The sequence below is a fragment of the Zingiber officinale genome, chromosome 9A, assembly GCF_018446385.1.
Source record: "Zingiber officinale cultivar Zhangliang chromosome 9A, Zo_v1.1, whole genome shotgun sequence".
Lineage (NCBI taxonomy): Eukaryota > Viridiplantae > Streptophyta > Magnoliopsida > Zingiberales > Zingiberaceae > Zingiber > Zingiber officinale.
In genome coordinates, this window is record NC_056002.1 from 92473567 (window position 1) to 92499112 (window position 25546).

General features: G+C 35.6%; 1 protein-coding gene across 6 annotated transcripts; it reads left to right on the top strand.

Moving 5' to 3' along the window:
• The first annotated feature begins 4885 nt into the window (after positions 1 to 4885).
• On the top strand, positions 4886 to 18615 carry LOC122021767 (probable helicase CHR10). Of its 6 annotated transcripts, none has more exons than XR_006122641.1 (18): positions 4893 to 5135; positions 5222 to 5229; positions 6297 to 6375; positions 6463 to 6623; positions 6745 to 6870; positions 7594 to 7774; positions 9311 to 9446; positions 9546 to 9663; positions 11870 to 11959; positions 12128 to 12235; positions 12341 to 12544; positions 14199 to 14324; positions 14393 to 15054; positions 15171 to 15316; positions 16114 to 16278; positions 17063 to 17205; positions 17587 to 17701; positions 18364 to 18390. XR_006122641.1 is itself a non-coding variant. In XM_042579923.1 (18 exons), exons 1-17 carry the CDS (start codon positions 4958 to 4960, stop codon positions 18395 to 18397), a joined length of 2637 nt encoding a protein of 878 aa, XP_042435857.1. In that variant the 5' UTR covers positions 4894 to 4957; the 3' UTR covers positions 18398 to 18415; positions 18491 to 18615. The 6 variants fall into 6 exon arrangements, 4 of the variants coding, with proteins under 4 accessions (XP_042435859.1, XP_042435857.1, XP_042435856.1 ...); XM_042579923.1 differs by lacking the exon at positions 17063 to 17205 and adding an exon at positions 18491 to 18615 and having other exon boundaries at positions 4894 to 5135; positions 18364 to 18415; XM_042579922.1 differs by lacking the exon at positions 17063 to 17205 and having other exon boundaries at positions 4894 to 5135; positions 18364 to 18615.
• Positions 18616 to 25546: the final 6931 nt, after the last annotated feature.

Below are 25546 nucleotides of genomic sequence, written 5' to 3' on the forward strand. Positions count from 1 at the left end.
TACTTGGACTTTTCCCGAATCAGGTCAACTCAAGTCGGGTCAACCAGGTCAACCTTGACCAAAGGTTGCACCCACAATCCCCCAAGTTCCTATTTTTGTTAAACATCAAAATATAACTCGAGTCAGGTCAACTCGAGTTGGGTCACCCAGGTCAACCTTGACCTAAGGTTGCACCAACAGTTTTTAGGGGGAGTTACTCTTTGAAAATATAAAAATATTTTCAAAGACCTTGGAAGGGGGTTAAACCTTCGTGATGAATTAATACTCAGGGTCGAGTATTGGGGAGCAATGGAAGATTGGTTATCTTCATTGCTAGGATGATAAATGCTCTCGGATGAGCATTGTGAAGTGAAGTAGTGCTCAAGGGGGAGCATCGGATTAATGAAGGGGATCGGACCTTCATTGGTAAAGTGACAAATGCTCTTGGATGAGCATTGAGAAAACGATTACTGGTCAAGGGGGAGCATTAAATATAATGAATGAGATTTTCATTGGTGAAATGAAGGAATGCTCTAGGATGAGCATTATGAAGTGAAATGGAGCCCAAGGGTGGCTTTGGAGACAATGAAGGGTATGTGATCTTCAGTGTGGGGTTAACTCTTATGGAGAAGAGTTTGTTTTCAGTTTTTGATGTGTGACAAAAGGAGAGAATGGAAGGTTAAGTTAGGCCTTCATCCCAAGTAGGGGGAGTTTGCCCTCTAGGAAAGGGAGAGAATGAAGGAAACCTTCATTCATGCCTTGTAAAGAAGAGGTTAAGACTATGAGATTTAGCCTTATGATAAAGAAGAGGTTAAGATTATGAGATTTAGCCTTGGTATAAAGAAAATATTAAGGCTATGAGATTTAGCCTAACTTAGAGATATTAACTTAGAGGTATTGTCAAACATTAAAAAGGGGGAGATTGTTGGGACAATTTCCCTTGGTCAAGTTTGACCAGTTTGACTAAGTTTGAGTTGAGTCAGGAGTTGAGTTTTGATGTTTGACAATATAAGGAGATTGCTGAAGCAATCGTCCGGTTGTAGAGATGGTCAAAGGGTTGACCAGGTTGATGAGGATACAAGTCAAGTAGGTCAGAGATGACAGGAGACTTGACTATGGAAGTCCTAATTGAAGTTTATGCAGTGGTGGAAGTCTTAACTGGAGGTTAGGCGTATGGAAGTCCTAACTGGAGGTTATGCAAATTGGAAAGTCCAAGTGTGATCTTGGCAAAGGAGAAAGTCCTGGTGAGGAGCCAGGCATTTGGGAAGTCCTAGTGAGGAGGCGGGCAACTGAAAGTCCAAGTGTGATCTTGGCAAAGAAGAAAGTCCTGGTGAGTAGCCAGGCAGTCGGGAAAGTCCTAGTGAGTGAAGCTAGGCAGAAGTTAAAGTCCTGGTGAGTGAAGCCAGACACGAAAAATCCAGATGGTTCAAGGATGATAGGACATCTCGTGAAAGTCCAAGTGGGTTATGGAGGACCGGACACTTGACATGAGACGGTAAATCTAAGTGGGTCATGGAGGACCATACTTGGTGATCAGAAGTCCAATGAAAAGTTGACAAAGAGAAAGTCCAGATGGGTCAAAAGTTGACCGAACTCTTAGCGGTCGTAAGTCCAATAGGGAGTTGGCATGGAACTAGGAAGTTCAGACGTAGTAAACTTCCGAAAGCCATAACTTTTGACTCGGATATCGGAATGAGGTGATCTCAGATGTGAAACGAAGCTAATTTCAAGCTCTACACAGTTTTCTGGGTTTCAATCGATTGGTCAATCTATTGGGGGTTCAATCGATTGGTTGACGCGAGTTTGTGCAGAAAAGCTCTGGATCGATTGGGTAATCGATCAAAACTTCTCCAATCGATTGGTCAATCGATTGAGAGAGTTTCTGAGCAAACAATAAGCTTATGAATCGATCAGTTGATCGATTGAAACCTCCAATCAATCGGCCGATCGATTGGAGTGCTGGAAATCGCTTGAGAAGCCTTGAATCGTTCAGGCAATCGATTCAGGGCGATTCCAGAGAGCACAAAGGAGCTCCGGATCGATCGGTCGATCAATCCAAAGCCTCCCTAATCAATTGGGAGCAATCCAATCGATTGGGATTCGACCGTTGGCGCAAGTTTTAGCCGTTGGCGTGTGATTCCTTCGGCACTTCTTCGTTTCTTCTCTACAAGTGCTCACAGCAAAGCTCCACAGCGATTCCTTGATTCTCACCGCCAATTCTTGAAGGTTCTTGGAGGCACATCTAAGTCAAGAGGCGAGTTACAACAAGAGGAAGAAGCTAGGGTTAGAGTTTATTGTACTAATCTTGTAAGATCTCCCTTGTATTTGCTTCTCTTTGTATTCTTGTTGTATTGTGAGCTTGTAAGGCTTCTCCACCTTCAGTAGTTACCGTAAAGGAGTGTTTTCATAGTGGAGGGAGTGTGAGTGTGTGGATCCTTGGACTAGTCACCTCTTCTTGAGGTGGATACCAAGTAAATCTACTTGTTAGCATTGTATAGTTTGTCTTCGAGTTGTATTCCGCTGCAAATCATCAAAACGAAGCAAACAACGCAAGACGTGAGCGAGAACCGCTATTCACCCCCTCTCTAGCGGGCACAAAGGTCCCTACAATTAGATCGCGTCTCCCCGAGACCAGGATCTAGTCAAGATCTCAGCTTAGGTTTCCCAAATGGACCTAAGCTGGACCGACGCCTACAGTTCCCTTAACGGGGAACGCACCCTCACTGGATCTTTCTTCTAGTTGCTTACCTTTACTTACCACTTGCAGTCACTCAACTTGCCTTTGACCCACCAAGTTTTCCTGCCAGTTGTCAGGTCCGCAGACCCAATTGGACTTCGGTCGGTTGTCAGGTCTCGTGGACCCAACCGGACTTCCCGCTAGATATCGGGCCCCGCAGACCTATCTGGACTTTACACCAGCTATCGGGCTCCCGCGGACCTAGCTAGATTTCCCACCAGTTATCGGGCCCTACGGACCTAGCTGGATTTCAGCGTGGTGTTAGGTTCTTCAGACCAGTCAACTCCTACACACTTAGTAGAAATGTTAGACAAACAACCCATCTAATTTTAATCTATTTGTCATACATCAAAACTAGACTGTTAGTGCAACCTGCACCAACAGTATAAGGGCATTTATATAATCAGGAGAACAAGACAAACATATGGAAACTTGTTTCACGTCACTCGAAGATCTCTAGGTCAATATTTAGGGGTTCGAACTCATTTTTATTAAATTTCAATGATTTTTTTCCATTTTGGGATGAATTTTGGATTTGTGCTAGAATTAGGGATGAATCCATAATTTATCCCAGATTTGGGGACGGATCAGTAATTCATCCCAAATTTGGGGACGGATCAGTAATTCATCCCAAATTTGGGGACGAATCCTAGATCTAAATTCGTCCTAGATTTGGTTTTCTTAAAATATTAACCTTATGCGACGAATTATTAATTCGCTGTAGAATATGAAATGAATTATTAATTCGTCTAGAATTTGTAACGAATCTCATTTTCATTGTAAAAGTGGCAATAGATATTTTATTTGTCACATAATTTGGCACGAAAATTAAATTTCATTCTAGAATTGGCAATGATTTTTGTGACAAAATTTTATTTGTTGCTAATTTGTGACGAAAATATTTGGTTGCAAATTTCGTTGCTAATTTGGGATCAATTATTTTTTTTGTCGCTAAATTTGTTGCAGATTTGAGATGAAAAATATTTATCCCTAAATTTCATCCCTAACTCATAGATTTTTTTAGTGATTTTTTTTTTTTGTAGTGATTCACCCCCTAAGCGTAGCACAGGCGGTTGACGCATGTCATCTCTGGCGTAATAGCCATTGACAACCTGAAGTTTACTCTACCATGTGTCTAACGTCTGTTGGTATTTAATTTGTTTATATTCGATAACATTGTTCATGAATAATATCCGTGAACATATTCATTAATAAAACTTTTATCAATGTATCAAATAAACAAAGAAATTTTTAAAATGAATAAATAAGTTTTTATTATCAAACTCAATAATCAATCAAATAAGATTTAAAGGTTAAAATTTTAAATAATCAAATAAACTTAAATTGAGAGCTCAATAATATCTAAACAAACTAGGTTAAGTTAGGGATGACAATTTTCCCCGCGGGTTTGGGGTCCTGCGGGGAAAACCCGAAATGGGGATGGGGATCCCCGATTTTTTGGGGATGTGACGGATTCGGGGCGGGTATGAGAATACTATCCCCATCCCCGAACCTGCCCCGAATATTATTATTATTAATATTAATAAATAATAATATGATTTTTTTAAAAAATATTAATAATAGTGTTAATATTAATATTAAATTTTTTGAAAATATTATTATTAATAATATTATTAATATTGATATTAATATTAATATTATCATTAATAATAATTATTAAATAATAATAATAATAATATAAATTAAATTTAGGAATGAGGCGGGTATGGAGGCGGGGATGAGGATTTGATTCCTATGGATTCGGGTTCGGAGAATCCCCGAATCCGAAAAAATGAGAACGGGGCGGGGATGGGAATGACAAACCCGTCCCCGCCCCACCCCGCCCCGCCCTGCCCCGCCCCGCCCCGCCCCGCTCCATTACCATCCCTATATTAAGTTTATAAAAAAATTAAACTAAACTTGAATAATTATTTCAATAAATTAGATTATTTCAGATTTATATTGATTATCTTATTAAATAAATTTAAATATAATAAAATTTAATCCGGCTCTATTTAGTTTGACTCGTTTATCGTCCTATCCAAGGTAGTTTGACTCGTTTATGGTCCGACTCTTAGGAAGGTTAGTGTGTGTTTTGAGTTGGAATCAAAACACAAGGGCAGTTTTACAAAGAAACCTTGGGGGCACTTTGAAAATGCAGAGGTGATTTTTAAATTATTTTGGTGGCCGGGGTCCGAAACGAAAACCCATTCCATTCGCGTGGAACCGTTTCCGGAGGCGATGGACTACGAGCGGCGCCTCCTCCTCGCGGCGAACCTCGTCCTTTCCAGCGACCGCAGCTACGAGCCTCCTCCGGAGCCATACGAGCTAGGCATCACGGCTGTCCTCAAGCCGCACCAAATCGAAGGCCTTTCCTGGCTCATCCGCCGCTACCACCTCGGCGTCAACGTCGTGCTCGGTGGGAAATCGGGGACCCCATCTTCTGATCTTCCATATTTTATAATTTCTCCACTTCCGTTGATGTGTTTATGGGTTTCCTTACAGGAGACGAGGTCGGACTTTTCGCGTTAACGAGAATGATTTGACTTCTACTTCCTTCTACACACTAAATCTTACTTGTTAGTAACTCTGGGTAGAATAAGTTACTTAATTTCCTCTCAGGATATGAGTCGGGCCTTTTGAGCTTCGAAAATTCTTCGATTCATTAGAATTTTACGGAGATTATTGTTACCTAGTTACTTTATTGTCCAAATACCTTGAGGAAGGGTATTCCAGGAATCGATGTGGTCGTTTGTAAGTTGGTTATACGTCATCGTCATAGTACATTTTTGGTTCAATTTTTTTTTCTTGTTGATGTTATGGAGTTAATACACTGATTTAGGGGGTCATCTTTTAGTGAATGCTAGTTGACTGTATTTCAGTTTTGAGAAACTAATTTTCCATTTTTGAAGGAAATTTATAGACCATTGTTTATGCAATCAGTTGGAAGCTATGCGTGAATTTATCTACGTAGCCATGCAATTTTAGTTGTAGTGGCTTCCGTACATCTTCCGTACAGAAGCAAAGACAGAATTTGTAGAGCAGCCAGGCAGTAGTACCTGAAACGGATAGTTGAAACACACATGCACTAAACTGGACTTGCTAATTGGTTATTATTCCTGGTTGATGTTCTTTTTTTCTTTCATTTTTTTTTTGTTCTGCCAAGATCAGTTTTGTTTGGTTGACGAGATCATTTTAACATTACTTCCTTCTGCATTTATTTGTCAGAAGATTAGGAAAACAAGCTGCCTTTTCTTTTTTGATGATGAGATTCAGCCAAATTTGTGTTTTGTAGAAATTGCTGTACATAGGTAGATCCAGATTCATGTTTTATGCTTTACTATTTTATTTTTCTCATTATTTTGAGTTTAATTCATACTCTTCTCCTATATTTGAGAAATTGCATGTACATGTGCAAATAAATTAGGAAGAGGCTATGTAATTTTACCTGGTTCATTGATTTTAGTCTGCTCGTTAACTCAGATTGCTACTGGTTAGATATTTGGTACAATTTCCAGTTAAATTGCTAGTTGCTTGGAACTATTGTCTGACTTGTACAGTTTGTATGAATGCTTGCTAGATGGGTCTTGGCAAGACTTTACAAGCTATTTCTTTCTTAAGCTATCTGAAGGCACAATCATTATCATGTGGCCCCTTCTGTGCGTTTCTTTCGGCCCTGAAAGTTCTTATTGTTTTCATTATAATAATCAAGTTCTTAATTATTCTACTGCCTTTGATCAATGCAGTGGTTATGTGTCCGCTAAGTGTTACAGATGGTTGGATGTCAGAGTTTAGCAAATTTTGTTCGACCCTTAGAGTTATCCTTTATGTCGGTGACAAGAAACATCGTCACAACCTTCGGAATTCAATGCATGAAACTTTGCAGAGGCAGTCCTCATCATCTAATGTAGCCAAATATTTCATATCTAGTTTTTTCCTTGAATTAATACATCTTCTCTTGCAGCTTGTAGAACTTCTTTTACCGTCTTTCCTGAATCTCCACTAATTTTTGTTGTCTAAATCTTCAGGAGTTACCTTTTGATGTTCTTTTGACAACATATGATATAACCTTACTGGATCAGGATTTTCTTTCTCAAATTCCTTGGGATTATGCTGTGATTGATGAAGCTCAGCGGTTGAAGAATCCTTCTAGTGTATGTCTGAGCTTGTAAGATTTATGCTTTCTTTCTTGTAATGTATTTGAGCATTCTATTTTCTGTCCCAGAAGTGTGCTTAGATGAGTCTCTAAGCAATTTGTGGCACAATGGTTGCTATACAAGCACATATAAAGGGACTAATGATATGTATATATACGGGTTAGTTTAGAGGCAATCCATATTTGTGACTAGCAACGTTAGAGATGACAACGGATTGGGTTCGGACCGGGTTTGGCCAATCTCAGAACCCGCTCCGCTAGAAAAAAATGAACCCGAATCCGGACCCGCCTCACCTACTTTTTCAACCCGCCCCGACCCTGCTCAAAACCCAAGTTCGGAGCGGGTTGTACCCGCCAACCCGCTAAGATATATATATATATATATATATATATATATATATATATATACAGGTTCATTAAACCTGTAACTCGTCCTGAACCCGCTTCTAAACCCGGTCAACGGGTTTAGACTCGCCTCGTAACCCGTTTGACCGGGTTTAAACCTGCCCCGAATAGGGCGAGTTTAATACGGGGCTGGATTTAAACCCGACCCATTGCTGTTTGTATACATATGTACACACACAGAATAAACTTTGATTTCTTATTATTTATTTTTGAGACATCCGGTTGTCCTCTCTCTCTGGTAATAAATTTGTTAATTGATTTTTTTTAACACTGAAAATGATTACAGCTCTACTTTAAGTTCTTAAAGGTTTTGCAGGTTTTGTATAATGTACTTGAGCATAATTTTGTTATGCCAAGACGCTTGTTGTTGACGGGCACACCAATTCAAAACAATCTTTCAGAACTTTGGGCTCTGATGCACTTTTGCATGCCTTCTATTTTCGGGACTTCAGACCAATTTATTTCAACATTCAAGGAAGCTGGAAGTTCTTCAGCAGGTAACCCTTTACGACAAAAGTTTCACTGTGCTTGTATTGAGTTGCCATGTGTCATAGCTAGGTTTGTGCCTTTGAGTCATGAGAGTGCGAGATGACATATGAAAATCAGGTTGCTCCATGCCTATGGTCCATCATGGACAAACACAATCATTGGGGTGTGCATGTATTGAGGGATTGACCCCCTCTCTCCACCTGCATTTTATTATGTCATTTTAGAGCTGATTGGACTTCTTCCACCATCCTTTTAACACAGTATTGAAACCTATGCGCGTGCCTCTTAGTCATGATGGATATAAGGAGGGCCCTTTGCAGTCATGGTGATCCCTCCATGTCTCATAGGGACAAGTACAGTGGTCTATAGTGCTTATATTGTGAGGTGTGCCTCTTTCAAACATCTAATCTTTTTAGATAGGTTGAGCTTTTCCTTTCAGCAGAAGTGAAGGCTGGCAGCTATTTATGATTCTTATAAAGAGCTTCATCTAAACATGTATGAGGTGTAAAGTCAAATATTATAGTAATTTTTGCTGCTATGAGGATTTTCCTTGAAAAGTAGTCTTATATCTCTCTTTTTCTCTCCCTCTCACATATTTTCTTGTTTCCCATTTTTTAGTCTTATTTTTATTTTCACTGACCATTGTGAATTGTCCATTATGTATTTGGCCAGATTTTACAGGTAGTTTCAAAGTTTTGTTCACTACTTGGGTATTGGTTAATATTTATTTGCAAATCAAGACATGCTCATTATGGTTTTTTTTGTTGTTGTTGTCTTCTATTTGGAAATGTTACAAATAGTTCTAGTTGGCATATAAGAAACTGAATAGAATTTGTAAACTTGGGTGCAGAAGAGGACCTTACTCCTTTCAATTCCATCCTTAACGCAATTTTTTGTGTTTATATTATCATGTTTAATTGATCTCTACTGTTAAATATAGGTGGCTGTTAACTATTTAATATTTATTCTCTACTTCATGATACCAAGCCCTTCTGTTATATCCCTTTTTATCTTTAATTGGCTGCTCTTCATTAAAGTTTGGGAGAATAAAAAAAAAATAGTGTATATATTGAAGTTCACTAGGAAAGAGTTGAGATAATATGCTAATTATTAGTTTTATCTTGCTTGAGGAGTGCACCTGTTGGTTGTTCAGTCTTTTTCCTGAACTCTGAGAATTTCACATATATGCTTGCTTCCAGATTAACAGTTTGACAATCTTTAGGCTAAATACATGTTTAAATGAACTATTTACTTAATTGACTTAAATTTATCATTTTTTGCACTAAACCTAAATAAATAACACTCAACCTCAGACCTCATTAATGTGTTTCATATTATGTGCAATACCCAATTTATTATAAAGAATTTATCAATTACACATTGATGAATTGACATATTTATGGGTACTTACTATTACTGATATATACATAAATTACAAAGTTTCTTTTTGTTCTTTTATAATCTATCTTGCCCCACCTTTTCGTGTATTGAAAAGGAATATAATATTATGTTGGTCATTCCTATGGATCATTGCTTATCTTCAGGTACTGAATCATATTCAGTAAAAAGGCAATTCAGGATTCTTAGATACATATTGAATGCATTTATGCTCCGAAGGACAAAAGCATTACTTGTTGAAAGAGGGACTCTTACTTTGCCTTCTGTTACTGAGATGACAGTGTTAGGACCTCCACATGAAACTGAATTCTGATATAGCTATTAGGTATCATTGTGCTTTGCATGGTGTAATTAGGTTACTTTTGTGTTTGGTTTCATTAGGATGGCACCTCTCATCCCTTTGCAAAGGAAGGTGTACATGTCAATATTGAGGAAGGAACTTCAGACACTTCTCTCACTTTCACTAGGAAGTACTAGCAATCAGTCTTTGCAGAATATAGTAAGTCAATTTTCTTTTTCTACATACTTTACCTACTAAGGCTTAGATACACTCTTTGGTTGTAGGATATGCAGTAATCCAAACTTTTGTTATATGATTATGATTCCTTATATTTATCTTTCTAAAGCTAATATTTCTGTTTATTCAAAAAGTGTCTGACAACTTGAAGTGTTAACGACAAATGATAGTATAGCAACATCCTTTGATTGTGCTGCAACTTCTTGTATCTTCTAATAATTGAAGGGCACATAAAGTTCTTGAAGCCCCTAAATTATTATCCCTTGTTTTTTTTTCACATCTTAAGATCCGTGCTGGTCGTTACAAAAGGGCACTGTTAGATCAAGGTACCCATCCACCTTTAGTTTGAGAATACGCGTTGATCGTCCTTTACCTCTTCCAACTTTCCAACAATTCACTGCCTAAGTTAAACTAATTTTTTTGTTACTTCAGTGATGTAGGTTGAGGGGACTTTCTTTTAATCTGTGCAAGTGAACATTGGATTAAATTCTATGGCATCTCTTTATCTGTCATCTTCTTTGGTGCTGTCATTCCTTAGAGTCTTTGTATCTTTTCCTTTCTCTATTAGAATTACATTTTTTTCTCCTTGTTCTCTACTATGTTTCTTGATTCTTGCTCTATCTTTCCATTGTGTTAGGCATCATAGGATTGATCTTTCATTCTTTATCCTTCCATTAATAATAGCATATTGACATTAGATAAAGCAATTATGAATCAAGGAACACTCCCTGTCGATAACATATTCATCACTTGTAAATTTGCAACAATGTCATCAAACCATTTAATCTTGGTTAAGGCAGGGAAGTCAATGTCTACTAGTGTTATATACATTTTGTTTTCTCTAAAAAACTGTATATAACTTTGCTATGAACCATTAGTCTAATTTGGAGTGTAAGTTTTAACATAACTGATAACACTTATCTTACCACTATTAGGTAAATATGTGAAATCTGTGATAGGTGTGGTTGATGTCAATCCATTATGTCATAGTTGATGGAATGGTGACTTACAAGCAAGGCTAATGTAGACATTTTAAAAGTCATATGATATATGTAATTCTCTATAGTATGTTTTATGGACGGAACATTTGGTTCGTCATTATTATTTGAAGAAATGTAAAAGTATCATTTCCTTGATATATTAATTAGATGGCTGCTGATTGTGTTCATCATGCAATTTATTCTTACTCTGTTCCACCATTATAAGTGACACCTTCCTGTTGGATCAAGAATTGGCACATGTACTGGTTTCATAGTGCTTGATTCCACCCCAACAATTGTGCCATACACATGAGCCTTTATACTTCTAGAAACCCATTCATGATCTTGTAGGCCAATGGCAGCATAGCAGCCATATAGCGAGCCTCAAATAATTGGGATACAGCATGTTGTGACCCTACTTTATAGTTTTTGGTTTAACTTAAATTTCTAATTTCACAGATCTTGGCCATTACAAGCATCTCTTCTTTTTGTGTCTCCTCGCGTCATCTGTACTGTATTTTGGTTCTCACTGACACTTGCAAGTCCTAAATGATAAGTTATAAGTTGTTTTTTATTCTCGAGCAAGAGTTTGGTTGCTATTGGTTAAATAGAGTATTTTATAGAAACTGACAATGTTTAACAAAATGATTAGCATTCAGAAAAGAGAAGATAATATGGATGAGTGAATAGATCAGCATTCCATTGCAAACATATGCCATTGCCCCTTGTTGCTTCTGATACAAAAACCATGCTTATAATGAACACCATCTGTTTTAGCATCCATCCTAGTAATAACACATTTGGTATTTGCAATTGACTGAATTACTATTAGAGATGATCGTTCTAAGTCTAACTAGGGGAACAAATTTTCATCTTTTTCCCCCTTCATATTGGTCCACAAGGCTACTAGCCATTTGAATCTGGTTCAACTATTGACCAAAATAGATGAAAGCAAAACATGAAAGTGGAAAGCTTGGGTTTAGTTGATATATTCAGCAGCATGGTGCACAATAATTTTCCTTGTTGAACAATGCATGATTACAATATTGTTCTTTGTATTGAATCTATTTCTACTTCAAAGTATATATATTTGTCAGCCTTTATGTGCTATATTTATCACATTTTGTCTGATTAATCATGCTGAATCAATATACTTCTTGATACTTCAGCATGTGCTACAGGTAATTATTTTCCTAGTGTCCTGACAGGTAATGCAACTTAGGAAAACGTGTAGTCATCCGTATCTCTTTTCTGGCATTGAACCAGAGCCATATGAAGAAGGTGAACATCTGATTCAGGTAACAGAAGATTGGTAGATATTATCAGCACAAACCCAACCTTTACCAACTCTAGTTGACTAAAAAGTTGATTCATGCATCTGTTTCTTATAGAAATATTTATGGTTTCGAGCGTGTTTTCTATTTGTCAATTTTCTTGATCATTCTCATCTAAACTCTTTTGGTCAGGCTAGTGGGAAGCTTATTATTCTAGACCTGCTTCTCCTGAAACTCCATAAATTTGGACATCGAGTTCTGTTGTTTGCTCAGATGACTCGAACTCTTGACATTCTACAGGTGAACCATTTTGTAACAAATTTAAATTGGTTACCTCAGCTGTGATGCTGGTCCTCCCCGTCCTTATTTTTGGTAACATGTGGCATTTCAATTAACACTATTTAGGACTTCATGGAATTGCGCAAGTATTCTTATGAGCGGCTTGATGGATCTGTACGTTCTGAGGAGAGATTTGCTGCTATAAGGAGCTTTAGTTACCAAGCATCCAAAGATGACTTGAATAATCAAGTTAATCATGATGTTCCGTTTGTTTTTATGATCTCAACTAGAGCTGGGGGAGTTGGTCTTAATCTCATAGCCGCTGATACTGTGAGTTCAGGACTTTCACTTTAATTTGTCTTCCTTCTACTTTTCATGATTAAGTAAATGTTTCAGATAGAAATAGAATGATAATGTTTCTTTTGCACAATATTGTAATTCTTTCTCATACAGAGATTTATGCTTGTATTTAGTTTCCTAAAACACCTAGAAACATATTATTTTATTGTAAGTGCTATGCAAAAATTGCACTTTGGTTATGGATGAGTAATCACTTGATAAAAGAACAGAAAATAGGAGTCCTAAAACAATGTCAGACATGGAGTGGCTTGTTTGTCTTGGTTCGGGACTTTGGGTAGTGTTCTGTTCTGGATACACTGGTTACATTGTAATTCAATCTTTTTTCAGTATGTAAACATCAATTCTTAGATGTATACATCTAGTAAGATACCTCTAGAACATCCATTTGTATGTAGGTCAGTAAGTTGCTACTTGGATCTTTTATTGGAGTAAGATTACTTATTGCCATGATTGGTACGCTCTTATGGGACATTGCCTCAATTCTGAAAGATGGGAAAAGAGAGAGGGTGATGTATTAGTTTCTTAATAACTAATTTACTTCTGGCTGAAGGGAACAGCTCTAAGAAGTTTATCATTTTCATTAGAGAGCCCATTAAATGGTTTATTGCGTACTCTTGTGTCTTATTATTGGGTGCCCAGTTGGTTATTCATGCTGTAGCAGCATTGAATTGAAAGTGGTTCAGAAATCTTGAGATGGCAGTTGAACCATCTGTAAAAACTCATGCTGGAAAATGGAAATTGGCTTCCTTCGTCAGCTTGTTCCCTATGCGACCCAATCAACTGCCATGGGCCACCAAGGTTCACTGGACTGGAGTGCCAGCATCAGAGGACCATTTGTCGAGGGTAACTCTGATGTCGTGCTGATCATCTAGGCTTGGATATTTAGCCATGGACTCAATAAAGTTTCTTATCTTTTTCTACAACACGACATTAGAGTCTCAAGGTATACAACGATCTAGAATGGAAATTGGTATGACCGCATTTTAAGGTGTGATGTAGATTCTCTAAATGAAGCATTCAAATCTTTAATCTATTGCCATTTCAATATGCCAAACTAAATATTCAATGAAATTGAATTTGTTTAATAGATTATAATTATGGGTTACAATTCATAACAAAAAGCTTATGCCAGTGCATTATTATATAAGGAGGTTATTTGTCGTGCAAATTATAAATGCTTTGGTACAATCTCAAGAGTTGGTTTTCCTGGTACATATAGATAATTTATCAATTTGTCTCTCCATCTGATGTAAACCACAAAGCCACTAGCTTGGACGTGGGCACATTGCTATGAATATGAAAATAATTCATTTGCAGGAAAAATGGTCTTAAAAGTTCCAAATGTCTGTGATTATTTTATTGGTTTCAACTTGACAGGATTGGTAAGTGGTCAAACCAATTTCTAAATGATTAGCTACTAGGAAGTGTAGTTATGTATTTTCTTAGAATGATACAAGACAATTTTCTCCCTCAACTTGGTAAAGCTTTGAATTTTGTTTCACTGATAGTTTGACTATGGGCATAAATTGATTCAAAAAACCTAATGTTGTAATTTGCTTTAGATTGAAGAAGTATTTATAGAAATGCTGCTTTTTGTTCCATTGCTAATCATGAAGTCACTTAGGTAATATTTTATGAGCAAGACTGGAATCCTCAAGTAGACAAGCAGGCATTGCAGCGTGCCCATCGCATTGGTCAAATGAAGCATGTGCTTGCCATAAATCTAGTAACACAACATACTATTGAAGAGGTGAAGATGTTACACACACTCATCATCTCCTCCCTCTGGATTTTCTATAAGCTGATGCATTTATGCAGGCAATTATGAGGAGAGCAGAGAGAAAACTTTGGCTAAGTAGTAATGTAGTCCAGCAACAAGATGAAGTATATGGCACAGGAAAGGATATTGTAGCTGAAGAGGGTGACATGAAGTCTCTCATTATAGGCTTACACATGTTTGATCCCACAGATATGAACAAGGACTCCATTGATGCGAATAGTATGGTTGAACTCAATAATATGACTGACAAAGTGGTTGAAATGCGTTTTCATGAGATACCAGAAAAGGATGTTCGTAAATTTGAAATTAATAAAAAGGAGATTTTGAAAAGCCATGATAAGTTAGTTAACTCTTCTGAATCTTCTGCTTTTGATTTTAGAGTTGACGAGGCTTCATATATGTCTTGGGTTCAGAAATTTAAAGATGCTTCACTTTCTGAAGAATCTTTAAATTTGGAGCAGGGGAAGAGGAGGCATCTGCCAGAAGAGTATCAACAGAAACGTGAAGCTGACAAGAAAAAAGCAGAGGAGAAACAGTTGGGAAGATGGGAGGCACTTGGTTATAAGACATTAGCTGTTGAAGAGCCCAATATGTTAGTAGAAAATAGTGTTTTGTCTGATCAAGGGGCTGTCCAGTTTGTATATGGAGATTGCACTAACCCATCAAAAGTCTGCCAATCAGAGCCTGCAATAATTTTTAGGTTGGAACTTCTGTTGTACAAATGATACCGAAAGCTTGATTTTAAAAATGTTCTAGTTTGTTCGAAGTCCTATTATACATTATTTTCATATAATTGATTTCTAAATCTGTTTTCAGCTGTGTTGACAACTCAGGGAACTGGGGACATGGTGGAATGTTCAATTCGCTTGCTAATCTTTCATCATACATCCCAGATGCTTACCACCGTGCTTTTGAATGTGGTGACCTGCATATGGGGGATTTACACTTAATAAAGTTGAATGGTGATTTCTCAGATCTCATTGTAATGGGGATTTGCATTTAATTATGAGGCATTTATTTCTTGCTTATTTTGACAATTACGATACCTTTGACCATTCTAAGTATTTGTTGAACAAAACCTGTGCAACTGAACAACAACAATAACTAAGTCTTATCCTACTAGGTGGGTCGGTTACGTGTGCAACTGAACAATTAAAAAAATTATTACTTGTGGAATAATGGATCAAATGCGACGTGGGAGGCATATTTCATAATCTGAAACTAAGATTTTAGTTTCAAGTGTATTTATACACTCTCTGGATATTTTTAAAGTTCTTTTGAGGTCCGGCGAGTTGCCTTGAATGAGTCCTTACATCAAATATATCTTTGCCTAAATCATAATCAAGTCCTTGAGAGGTTCCAGATCAGAGGTTCTGGACCAAGAAAATTGAAGTCAATTTCTGTCTGTCCAAATCAAGTTCTTGGGCATGTGAATGGTTGGAAAAAAATGTCTACTTGACCTCACAAACCGCTGATTATGATGATTTGGGCTATGATTTAGACTTTAAGTTCCATTAGGATGCCGAAGTTGTTAATATGGAGAGCTACTGTTGACTTAAATTTAAGTACCTTGGGACAGTGGTTGGACCTTGTCAAGCTGATCGTAGCATTGATGGTAAGGTAGGTGCTTGGCATTTTAAACTAAGAGAAACCCGATGATTTACTTAGTCCATTTAATATATGAGTGCATTTTTAATTATAGTATTATTAATCTACATGTGCTTTAGTACAGAAAATAATCATCATTTTCATTTTCCAGCTTCCAGTGGTGATGAAAGCATTGTCCAACATTGCCCTATGTGGGTTGCCCTTGCTGTGGTTCAATCTTATAATCCAAGAAGGAAAGTTCCTAGGAGTAACATCTCTATGTCTGATCTTGAAGGGTGCTTGTCTAAGGCATCATTTGCAGCTGCTCAAAATTCAGGTATTCCCCAAAAGTAAACGTACATTTTTTTCCTAATATATTTTTATCCAACTTCTATCATTTAACTAACGTCATCTTTAAAAGTGTCAGAGACACTGTTGATAGAAACCACTGCTTCTATCTAGTGTGTAAGATACCTTTCCAGTTATGTTTTTTAGTTTTTGTGATTGGTTATTTGTTAATATTAGACTTACTTTGAGCTTATTGCATTCCTATGATCAACATAGTACAATCACGAGAGAGACATGTTTTACTAGTAGTGAACAAGACACTAGAACACCAAGCATACTGAGTTGTTAGAATTGGCAGGAATGAAGTGCTTGCTACTATCATTATGCTTGCAAGCAGAGTAAGAACCTAGGAGATGTTTGTGAGAATCTCTCTCTCTCTCTCTCTCTCTCTCTCAGTCCTTGAGTCTGCTAAAATTTTAAAATTACAGACCTTTTTCTCAATGCTTATCTATTATTTCTATGTGTTTGTACCTTGAATCCATTGAATGCGAGGAATGAGAAGTTGTACTGGTGTCTGTGACTTAGAGAGCTTAAAATTTTCTTGAGTCAGTGGGAAATCAGTAGACATCTCTCTGTATATATCCTGCTTGATGATGACAATGACAACAATAATGATGGATTAGATCTCGTGCCATGTTGACTAGCACTGCTGAGATTTTCTGTTTTACTCTTGAATTGAGATGCAAAATGACACTATCCCACAACGACACTAACCTCTTTAAGTCTTCTTTCTCTTCGATATACAAGCTTATCACAACAGCGTTTTTCCTTAGGTTTCTTGTGCTCCTTCTCTTGAGGCTTGTGATACTTGAAACCCTTTTTCCATTGACAACATCATGCAATTTCGGGTGTTGATTGGCTGCAATGTGAGGTTAAGGTTTTGCTCCATTAGGGTTTCTATCATTGGTGATATGAGGTAACGTGTTTCCACCTCCTCTTCTTCTTCCTCTTCTTTTTCTTCAATGTGATTAGAACCATGTGACAGCATGGCACCAACTACTTTGTTTTGTTTAGGGATTGAAGTCCCAGTTCAAAGTGAGATTTTAAACCTTGACAATAGCATATCCCACTGCCACATGCATAATGATTCTTCCACTGTAAACTTTGCTAGAAAGAAAATTAAATGAAATACAATTTCTTTGCTTTCACAATCCAAGTCGAAAGGTTCTATATTTCTTTTTAATGAAACTTACCAGTATTGACTTTTTCCCCCTTTCATAGTTTCTCACTTTAATCTCAGCTTGTTTGATCACTGAAGAACGAGATTACCTGATATAACATTTGTTACTTTGTGAAGCCTCTATTCATATGCCACGAATTGGTTACCAAGATGGATCTCAACACTCTGAATGGTACACGATGGAACGCCTTCTACGGAAATACGCTTCAATGCATGGCATCAATATCTATGTGTAAGCTACAATCATTTCTCTTTTATTTGTTATTCCATTCTGTTGAATAGGAGTAAAGATCATTCTATTCCAAAATATTTAGTCATTTAAAAATAGAAGGTTAAGATAATATGTCTCTTCATATGCGACTAGTAGAAGAACATCCTAATTTCAATATGCTTCCTCATGCTCATCATGAAATGTTATGTTGAATTGTAGCAGAGCACTTTCCAACTGAGATAATTAGTCATTCCAGAGAAGAACACCTTTGATATATAAACCTAATGAATCATCTTATCCATATGGAAGTGTAGACTGATGGGTTTCATTTAGTTGAAGAACACCTTCAACACCTTTGAATATGTAAACCTAATGAATCATTTTGCTTACCCATATGGGAGTGCAAACTGATGGGCGGGTAACATCCTAACTTCAATATAGCCCCTCACACCCTCTTAATATGGGACTAAAAGTATGAGGTATTCCTCCTGTCATTCAACATGCTTCTTCACATCCATCATATCTCATTACTTTGAATTAGAGTGAGTCGTTCCATCCTAAATTAATAAGAATACGCTTAGTATATTTTCATAATGAACCATCGTACTTGCTCACATGAGATTAATAGGAGCAAATCATCCTAACTTCGACACACTATTAATATGCTTTTGGTTATTATGCAGATATTATTACCGTCGCCCATCGAGAGATCAATAAGGGATGGCTAAATTTTTGGTGAGTCTCCAGATGTAAACTAGTTTTGTGAAGGCAAATGCTGATCACTAATTTTGTTGTTCTTTACGTATGTAGTTGGGTGAACGTGTGTTTAAAAGTTGAAGTAGGGCTGGGCTGTTCACTTAACATGCCTGACCTGGAACTAGAAAAGACTGTTAACTGCCTTTATATATTAGCTACTTGACTTTATATGGTTCAAACCTTCAAGTAGAAAAAGAGCGTCGATTTTGTCAAAATGCTTATATGTTTAAAATACCTCTCTTTGTTTACTCATTTACACTTAAAACATGTATTTGGAAGTGTAATCGGTAGTAAACTATCCTAAATGATTTAAAATGGTTAATCATACTAATTTGAGGTTAACTTCGATAATTTATTTAGAGTTGGAATACCAAAGTCAAACTCTTATTAATGGCACTATATTGATCGAGTTAAGCCTTCACACATTGACTTTAAGATTTAATTATGGAGTGAAATGTCGTTCCGTGTTGGGCGGCACTGGTGGTATTTATTGTTCCATCGTGTAGGTGAAATTAGCACCTTGTGTGTTGAAGTTTCGTGTGGTGTTCATCATGCGTGACATCACACATTCGTGAGAGCATGTGCCCATGACAATATGTACGACCACATGCATTGCGATAGCATGTGCGATAGAAGGAATCAAATCGATTTCTTTTGTCATGAACGATTACTTGCGTAGAAGAAAAAACCCTATATAAAGGAGGCATCAACGAGTGATCAACAACGGTGAGGTGACGACGAGCAAGGCGAGTGATGAGGAGTAGCAATGACCACTTCGGAGATATGATTTCCCCTTTAGCAAATGGCACAGAGGGCGCTAGAAATGTCCCGTGACACTTTCGATACTAAAGGTGTCAGACGTTTTCGACGTCGGAAGCGTCCCAGGATGCATCCAACACCCCCCAAGGTATTAGAAGACGCCTCCCCTCGCGATCCCTGCGACGATGTTTTTTCACCGAGTAAATTAAATTTTTTATTTAATTAATTTAAACAATTCCAAACATATGTGTGATATTTCGAACATGTTTTTATAAACTCTAACTAAATTATGTCAATAAAATATATAAAAATATATTAAATTTTAAAATAAATTTTATTAATTAATATTCTAAAATTTTTTTTTTAGTGATTTTAAATTTTATTTAAATTTTTAAAAAATTATAATAATTTAGATTTATATTCTAGTATTTTTTTATTATTTAAAATTTCATTTAAAAATTTTAAAAGTTCTATTTTTTAATAAATTAGATGTATATTATGATAAATTCTTTATTATTTTATATTTTTTCACTATTTTACTAATTAATTGATATTTTTTTACTATTTAAATATATATTATTTAAATTAATAATTAATTAAATGAATAAATAATTAATTTATATAATTATTAAATATAAAGTAATATTTTTGTGTTAATTTATATATTTATTATAGATAATATTTTTTTCTTAGAATTAATTTTAAATTTGGATCCATGAATATTAACATATTTAGCTTTTTAATTTTAAGATTCGTACTTTTTGAACCTATGAAATATATATTTTTATTTTAAAATGTCTTTATCTAATCTGTGTCTAACATATGAAATATCTTTTTGAACATATTTTTACTTTGTCTAGAAAGTAATATTTGTCTTTTATTTTAGAAGTTTTGATAAAGATAGTCATCAAGTTTATAATTTCTAATAAAACACTTAAAATCTTGTGCACTTCTAATCATTCTAATTGAGAAAGTTAAATTAATATTCTTAAGAGTGTGTCAAATTTGCTTTATAAAATGTGTTATAGACGATTACTTTCAGGAAGTTGCACTTTATATATTTAATTTGTAAGTTTATAATGATAAATACATTCTTGACATTATAAAATGATAACCATTATTTGGAAATGAATATTATTCTTAATTTTTTTATAATCCATAGGTAATGATACTAAAATAACAATCTCATGATCCAACCTGGAGACACGCACGTTGATTAAAAAATTGATTTTATTAGCAATATTTGCATTGCAATATGATTGTATGTGGCAGTGGAGTTACACGCCTAAAACATCTTACTAGTGGGTATCCGGAAATTTCTAATTGTCCAAAAGTTTCTCAAGAAGTTTGTCATACAATGAAAGAGGAATTTGATAGCAAAAAAATATTAAAGTATAAACAACAATGACAACATAAACTTATTGTCGAAGCTCTAAAGAACCAATCAATCTATGATGAATATTAAGGTCATGATGAAATTCCAAATGATGAACATTTTTTAGCAGCTCTCAGTGTCTCTTGAACTCAATATGACTATGAGCAAAATATGCGACATAGAAATGACTCAGCTGGTGCCAATGGAAGTAGAGGTGTATTCGAGCCGAGCCGAGCTGAATTCTTGAATGTTTGAGTTTGGCTCGTTTATAATTGAGTCGAGTTCGAGCTTTATTTAACGAATATATTCATGACTCACGAGTTTATTCGAGCTTTTATCGAGCCTAAACGAGCTTAATAAATATAAATTTTAAATTTAAATATTCATTAAAAAGTAAATTATATATTTAGAGAAAATTATAATATTTTTATTAAAATTTATAATTTTATTCTAATAAGTAATTTTAATATATTTGTCTATATTTTTCAGACCATGAATCAATTGATTCTTTAGAACTTAGAACTTAGAACTTATTACCACTTTATTTTATTCGGACATGGAGTCGAGGGGAGTTTAGTATTTACTTCATTTAGTATTTACTTTACAAGTAGAAATACTGATGATGCATATCATGCATATATATATATATATTTAATATATTTACAATATACAAATAGATACATCGAAATATAGATTCGTATTTGGGATGTTTCTACGGATGGTTAGTGTATCATATAGTCATATTCCATTTGTAGGAATAAAATCGAAATGAACTCTGGGAGAGATGGCTGAGTGGTTGATAGTTCCGGTCTTGAAAACTGGTATAGTTTGAACAAAAAAACTATTGGGGGTTCGAATCCCTCTCTCTCCTTTTGTTTGTTGAAAAATTTTGTTCTTTATTCATTTGGCTCTGCCCTTTTTTTTTTCATAAAAAGTGTAAAATCTATAAATTCAATATCGAAACTATTATTTTTTTATTTAAAAGTTGATTCATGAGTTTAACGAACGTGTTCACGAGCTAACGAGTTGAGTATTGTGAAGTTTGAACTTGGTTTGTTTATCTTAATGAGCCTCGTTAAACAAAGTCATACGAGCTTTCATCGAATCGAGCTTCAAATAGCTCATGAGCGGCTTGGTTCATTTATACCCCTAAGTGGAAGTGACTCAACTACTGTAGCAACATTGAGAAGGAAATTAAGTGTTCGTATTACTTCAACACAAGGTGGTATTGGTTATTTTTTTCCTTCTATGGGACAAAGATGTGCATTTGATATTGCTAATATTGATCCATTGCCATTCTCAGACCAAGCTCGCAAACATATTAGGATTGATAATGCATATACAAAAGAGAAGAAGAAATTAATCGGTTAAAGTATTGTTAATTTTTTTCCCATTTTAATTATATTCCCTCTAATGTAGCAAATAATACATACTATCGTAGCATGATATCTAACATCCAAAAGTCTGGTCATGATATTCAACCTTTGATTGCATATGAAATTGCCGGTCTATATTTAGATGAATAAGTGGAGGAGATCAAGACTTGAATTCTATCATGCAAGAAGCAATGAAACTTACATGAGATTACGTTGATATGTGATGGTTGGACAGGACCTATACGGATGAACATTATCAACTTTCTACTATACTGCAATAGAAAGGTGATATTTCATAAATCTATTGATGCAACTACAAATTATCATGATGCACCATATATATATATATATATCGTTTAATGGATAGTGAAGTTCAAGAGATAGGTGCAGAACATATAATACATGTGATTACAAATAATAGTGCCAACTTTAAGAGGCTAGAGAGTTTTTGAGACTATATGTATCAAACATTATTTTAGATACTATGCGCAACACACTGTATCGATTTGATGATCATAAATATTGGTAAGCTCGATATAGTGAAGAAGGTAGTGAAAAAAGGTCAATCTTTAACAAAATTTCTTTATTATCATCATTGAGTTCATGGATTAATGAGGAAATTTATTGATAGAGAGATTCTGTGACCAGGAGCGACTAGGCTTGCAACTCATTCTCAATATTCTAACACGACCGAAGGTAAGGAGGTGTAAAAAATTGTTATATCCATTAGATTTTGGGACTATATCCACTAAAAAAATGGGCTTACCGATGAAATATTCTATCCTAATTCAATTAGTAAAGTGATTTATGGACGGAATTACGATGGAAAATAGCTTGTCGGGAGTTGATTTGTCGGAAACGATATTATTGAAGGAATTTAGGGTTCGTCGGTAATCACCGACGAAAACACTATTTCTGTCGGTAATAACAAATCGAATTATCGATGAAAACTCTGCTTCTGTTGGTAATTACCAACGGAAATAGATTGTTTGTCGGTAATTCCATTTGTTATTATCGACAAAAATAGTGTTTTAATTATCGATAGAAATAGAATTTCCGTTGGTAATTATATTTGTTATTATCAACAAAAACATTATTTTCGTCAATAAAATTTCGATATTTACTGACTGAAATATTGTTTTTGTCGGCAAATAATTTTCGATATTTACTGACGGAATACTGATTCTGTCAGTATTCCGTCGGTAAAAAAAACCATGCTTATAATTTTCATATATATAAGAAACCATCATAGATGACACTTCATGCATTTACATCTATACTGATTCCGTCAGTATTCCGTCGGTAAAAAAAATCATGCTTATAATTTTCATATATATAAGAAACCATCATAGATGACACTTCATGCATTTACATCCATACAATTATATTTCACACAATCTACACATAAATATACATTTTATACATCTTAATAATCCATACATATATTTCTTATAATTAATAATATCATAAATACAAATAAACTAATATACCTATAAATCAAATACTAAATTATAAAAAAAAATAGAAAATATCTAAATATCCAACCATCACATAATCTAAAACAAATAAATTCTAAACAAATAATAATAATAGAAAAAAAACTAAACTATCCAAATATCCATAAATACATACCATGAATACATCTATATATAAGATAATAATAGAAAACTTGCAGAAAGTCAAATACGAAGATTTATATCAGATTTATGCATAATTAAAATTTTTACATATATGTATAATTAATTTTGATACATTTATAGAAATAAGTGTTGGGGATATTCTATATGGCTGGCTAGAAGGGGGGTTGAATAGTCGTTGCCCCTAACTCAATCGCTTCTTATGTATTCGTTAGTTGCGCAACGGAATAATACAAGAACAAATACGAATATGAATACAAATATAAACAAGAAAGCTAATTTAAAGACAATAAGGAAATGCAAACCGCTAATACGTTTGTTTACGTGGTTCGGAGATAACTTGCTCTACTCTATGACTGCCCGTACGATGAGCGATCCCTCAATTGGTCGGTGGATTAGTCCCCGGCAAACTCTGGCTAGCTCAAGCCTCCTTGTGGGTGGAGAAACCTCACCACAACACTTATCAAGACCTCTTGGATTACAAAGAACTCTTGAGCACTTGTTGACTACTAATTAGGGTTAGCCACTAATTTTGTCAACCTTAATCAAGCTTTCAAGTCTTGGTTATATAGGTCACGGATTGGAAAACCCTACCTACCAGTTGACAGGTGAAAGTGCCAGTCGACTGCCCTCTGTGGAGATTCGACTGTTATAACCTAACGACTCGATACCAGTCGACTAGTGAAAGTACCAGTCGACTGCTTCACACTGGCCGAGCGAATAAAAGCATTATATTCGCTCCCAATCGGCTGATCAATCGACTGCACCAGTCGCGCTATTGGACGGAAGAGTAAACCTCACAATCAAAGACAAATGATAAGGTAATATCTATTTTAATTGATACTTTGTCTAATGATGTTGTGAGTTGTGTAGGTGAGTATGAGAACGCTCACGAGTTGTAGAGCAAGATGAAGATGGTTCTACGGGAAGAACCTAAACCTACACAAGAAGGAGAAGAACCAAGGAGATGGGTTTAATTGCTCAAGTTGAGGAGGAGCAAACGGAAGTTGAGCCATGCTCAATATCCGAGGAGGAGAAGGAAGATGAGACATCATCTACATCCTTAAAGGTTGAAGAAAAATCCAAGACAAGTGAAGAAGAAGAAGTCTTGGAAGTCAACCTAGCAAGCACTCCACCAAAGTGAAGTTAAAGGACCACATAATATGCTTCGGGTGCAATGAGAAGGGACACTACAAGAGTAGATGTTTATTGGGTAAGATAGAGATATCTCTTAAACTCAATTCAATTCCTTTAGAATCTAATTTGAGTTGTAGGAAGAAGAAGGAGAAGAAATGCCACATAGTGTGCTTTATGTGTGGGGAAAAGAGTCATTACCACACAAAATGTCCCAAGAAGAGGGAGATTAAGAAGCTAGTACATTTGAAGAAGTGGGATGAGAAGAAGAGAAGCAAAAGGCAAAGGGGAGCTTCAAGGGTAAGGGAGGTATACCCTAATTTGAAGTGTAATTTAAATTTAAATTCTTCCATGCATGCTAGAAATAATTGTCATTATTTACCCATGTATAATTTTGGTTTATCATGATAGAAATAGAGTCAATGTAGATCATAACCCTAGGAGACTAATTCATGATAAATCTAAACACAGTAGACCTAAGGAAAACCAAGGCATTAATCCCAAGAAGGGGATACACATGCCTAGGAAGGGTAGGTCTAGGAATGTCCAATGTGGATAAATTAACTCTAGGGTTAGGGACCTAGAAAAGGAAAATCAAGCTTTGAAGGCAAAACTTGATCGTTTGGAGAAAATCTTAGATAGATTCAATGTTGGATATAGAGGGTTAAGTATGGTGTTGGGTAGTCAAAACTCAACAATAATAGATCGGGATTAGGGTACCGGTCTAATGTCTCGAAGGCTAAGGGAAAGTCTTATGCTAGAGTTGCATATGACTATAGCAAGGAGAAGCCAATAAATGGAAAGGGAAAGCCATTAAAGGTAAGGAGAA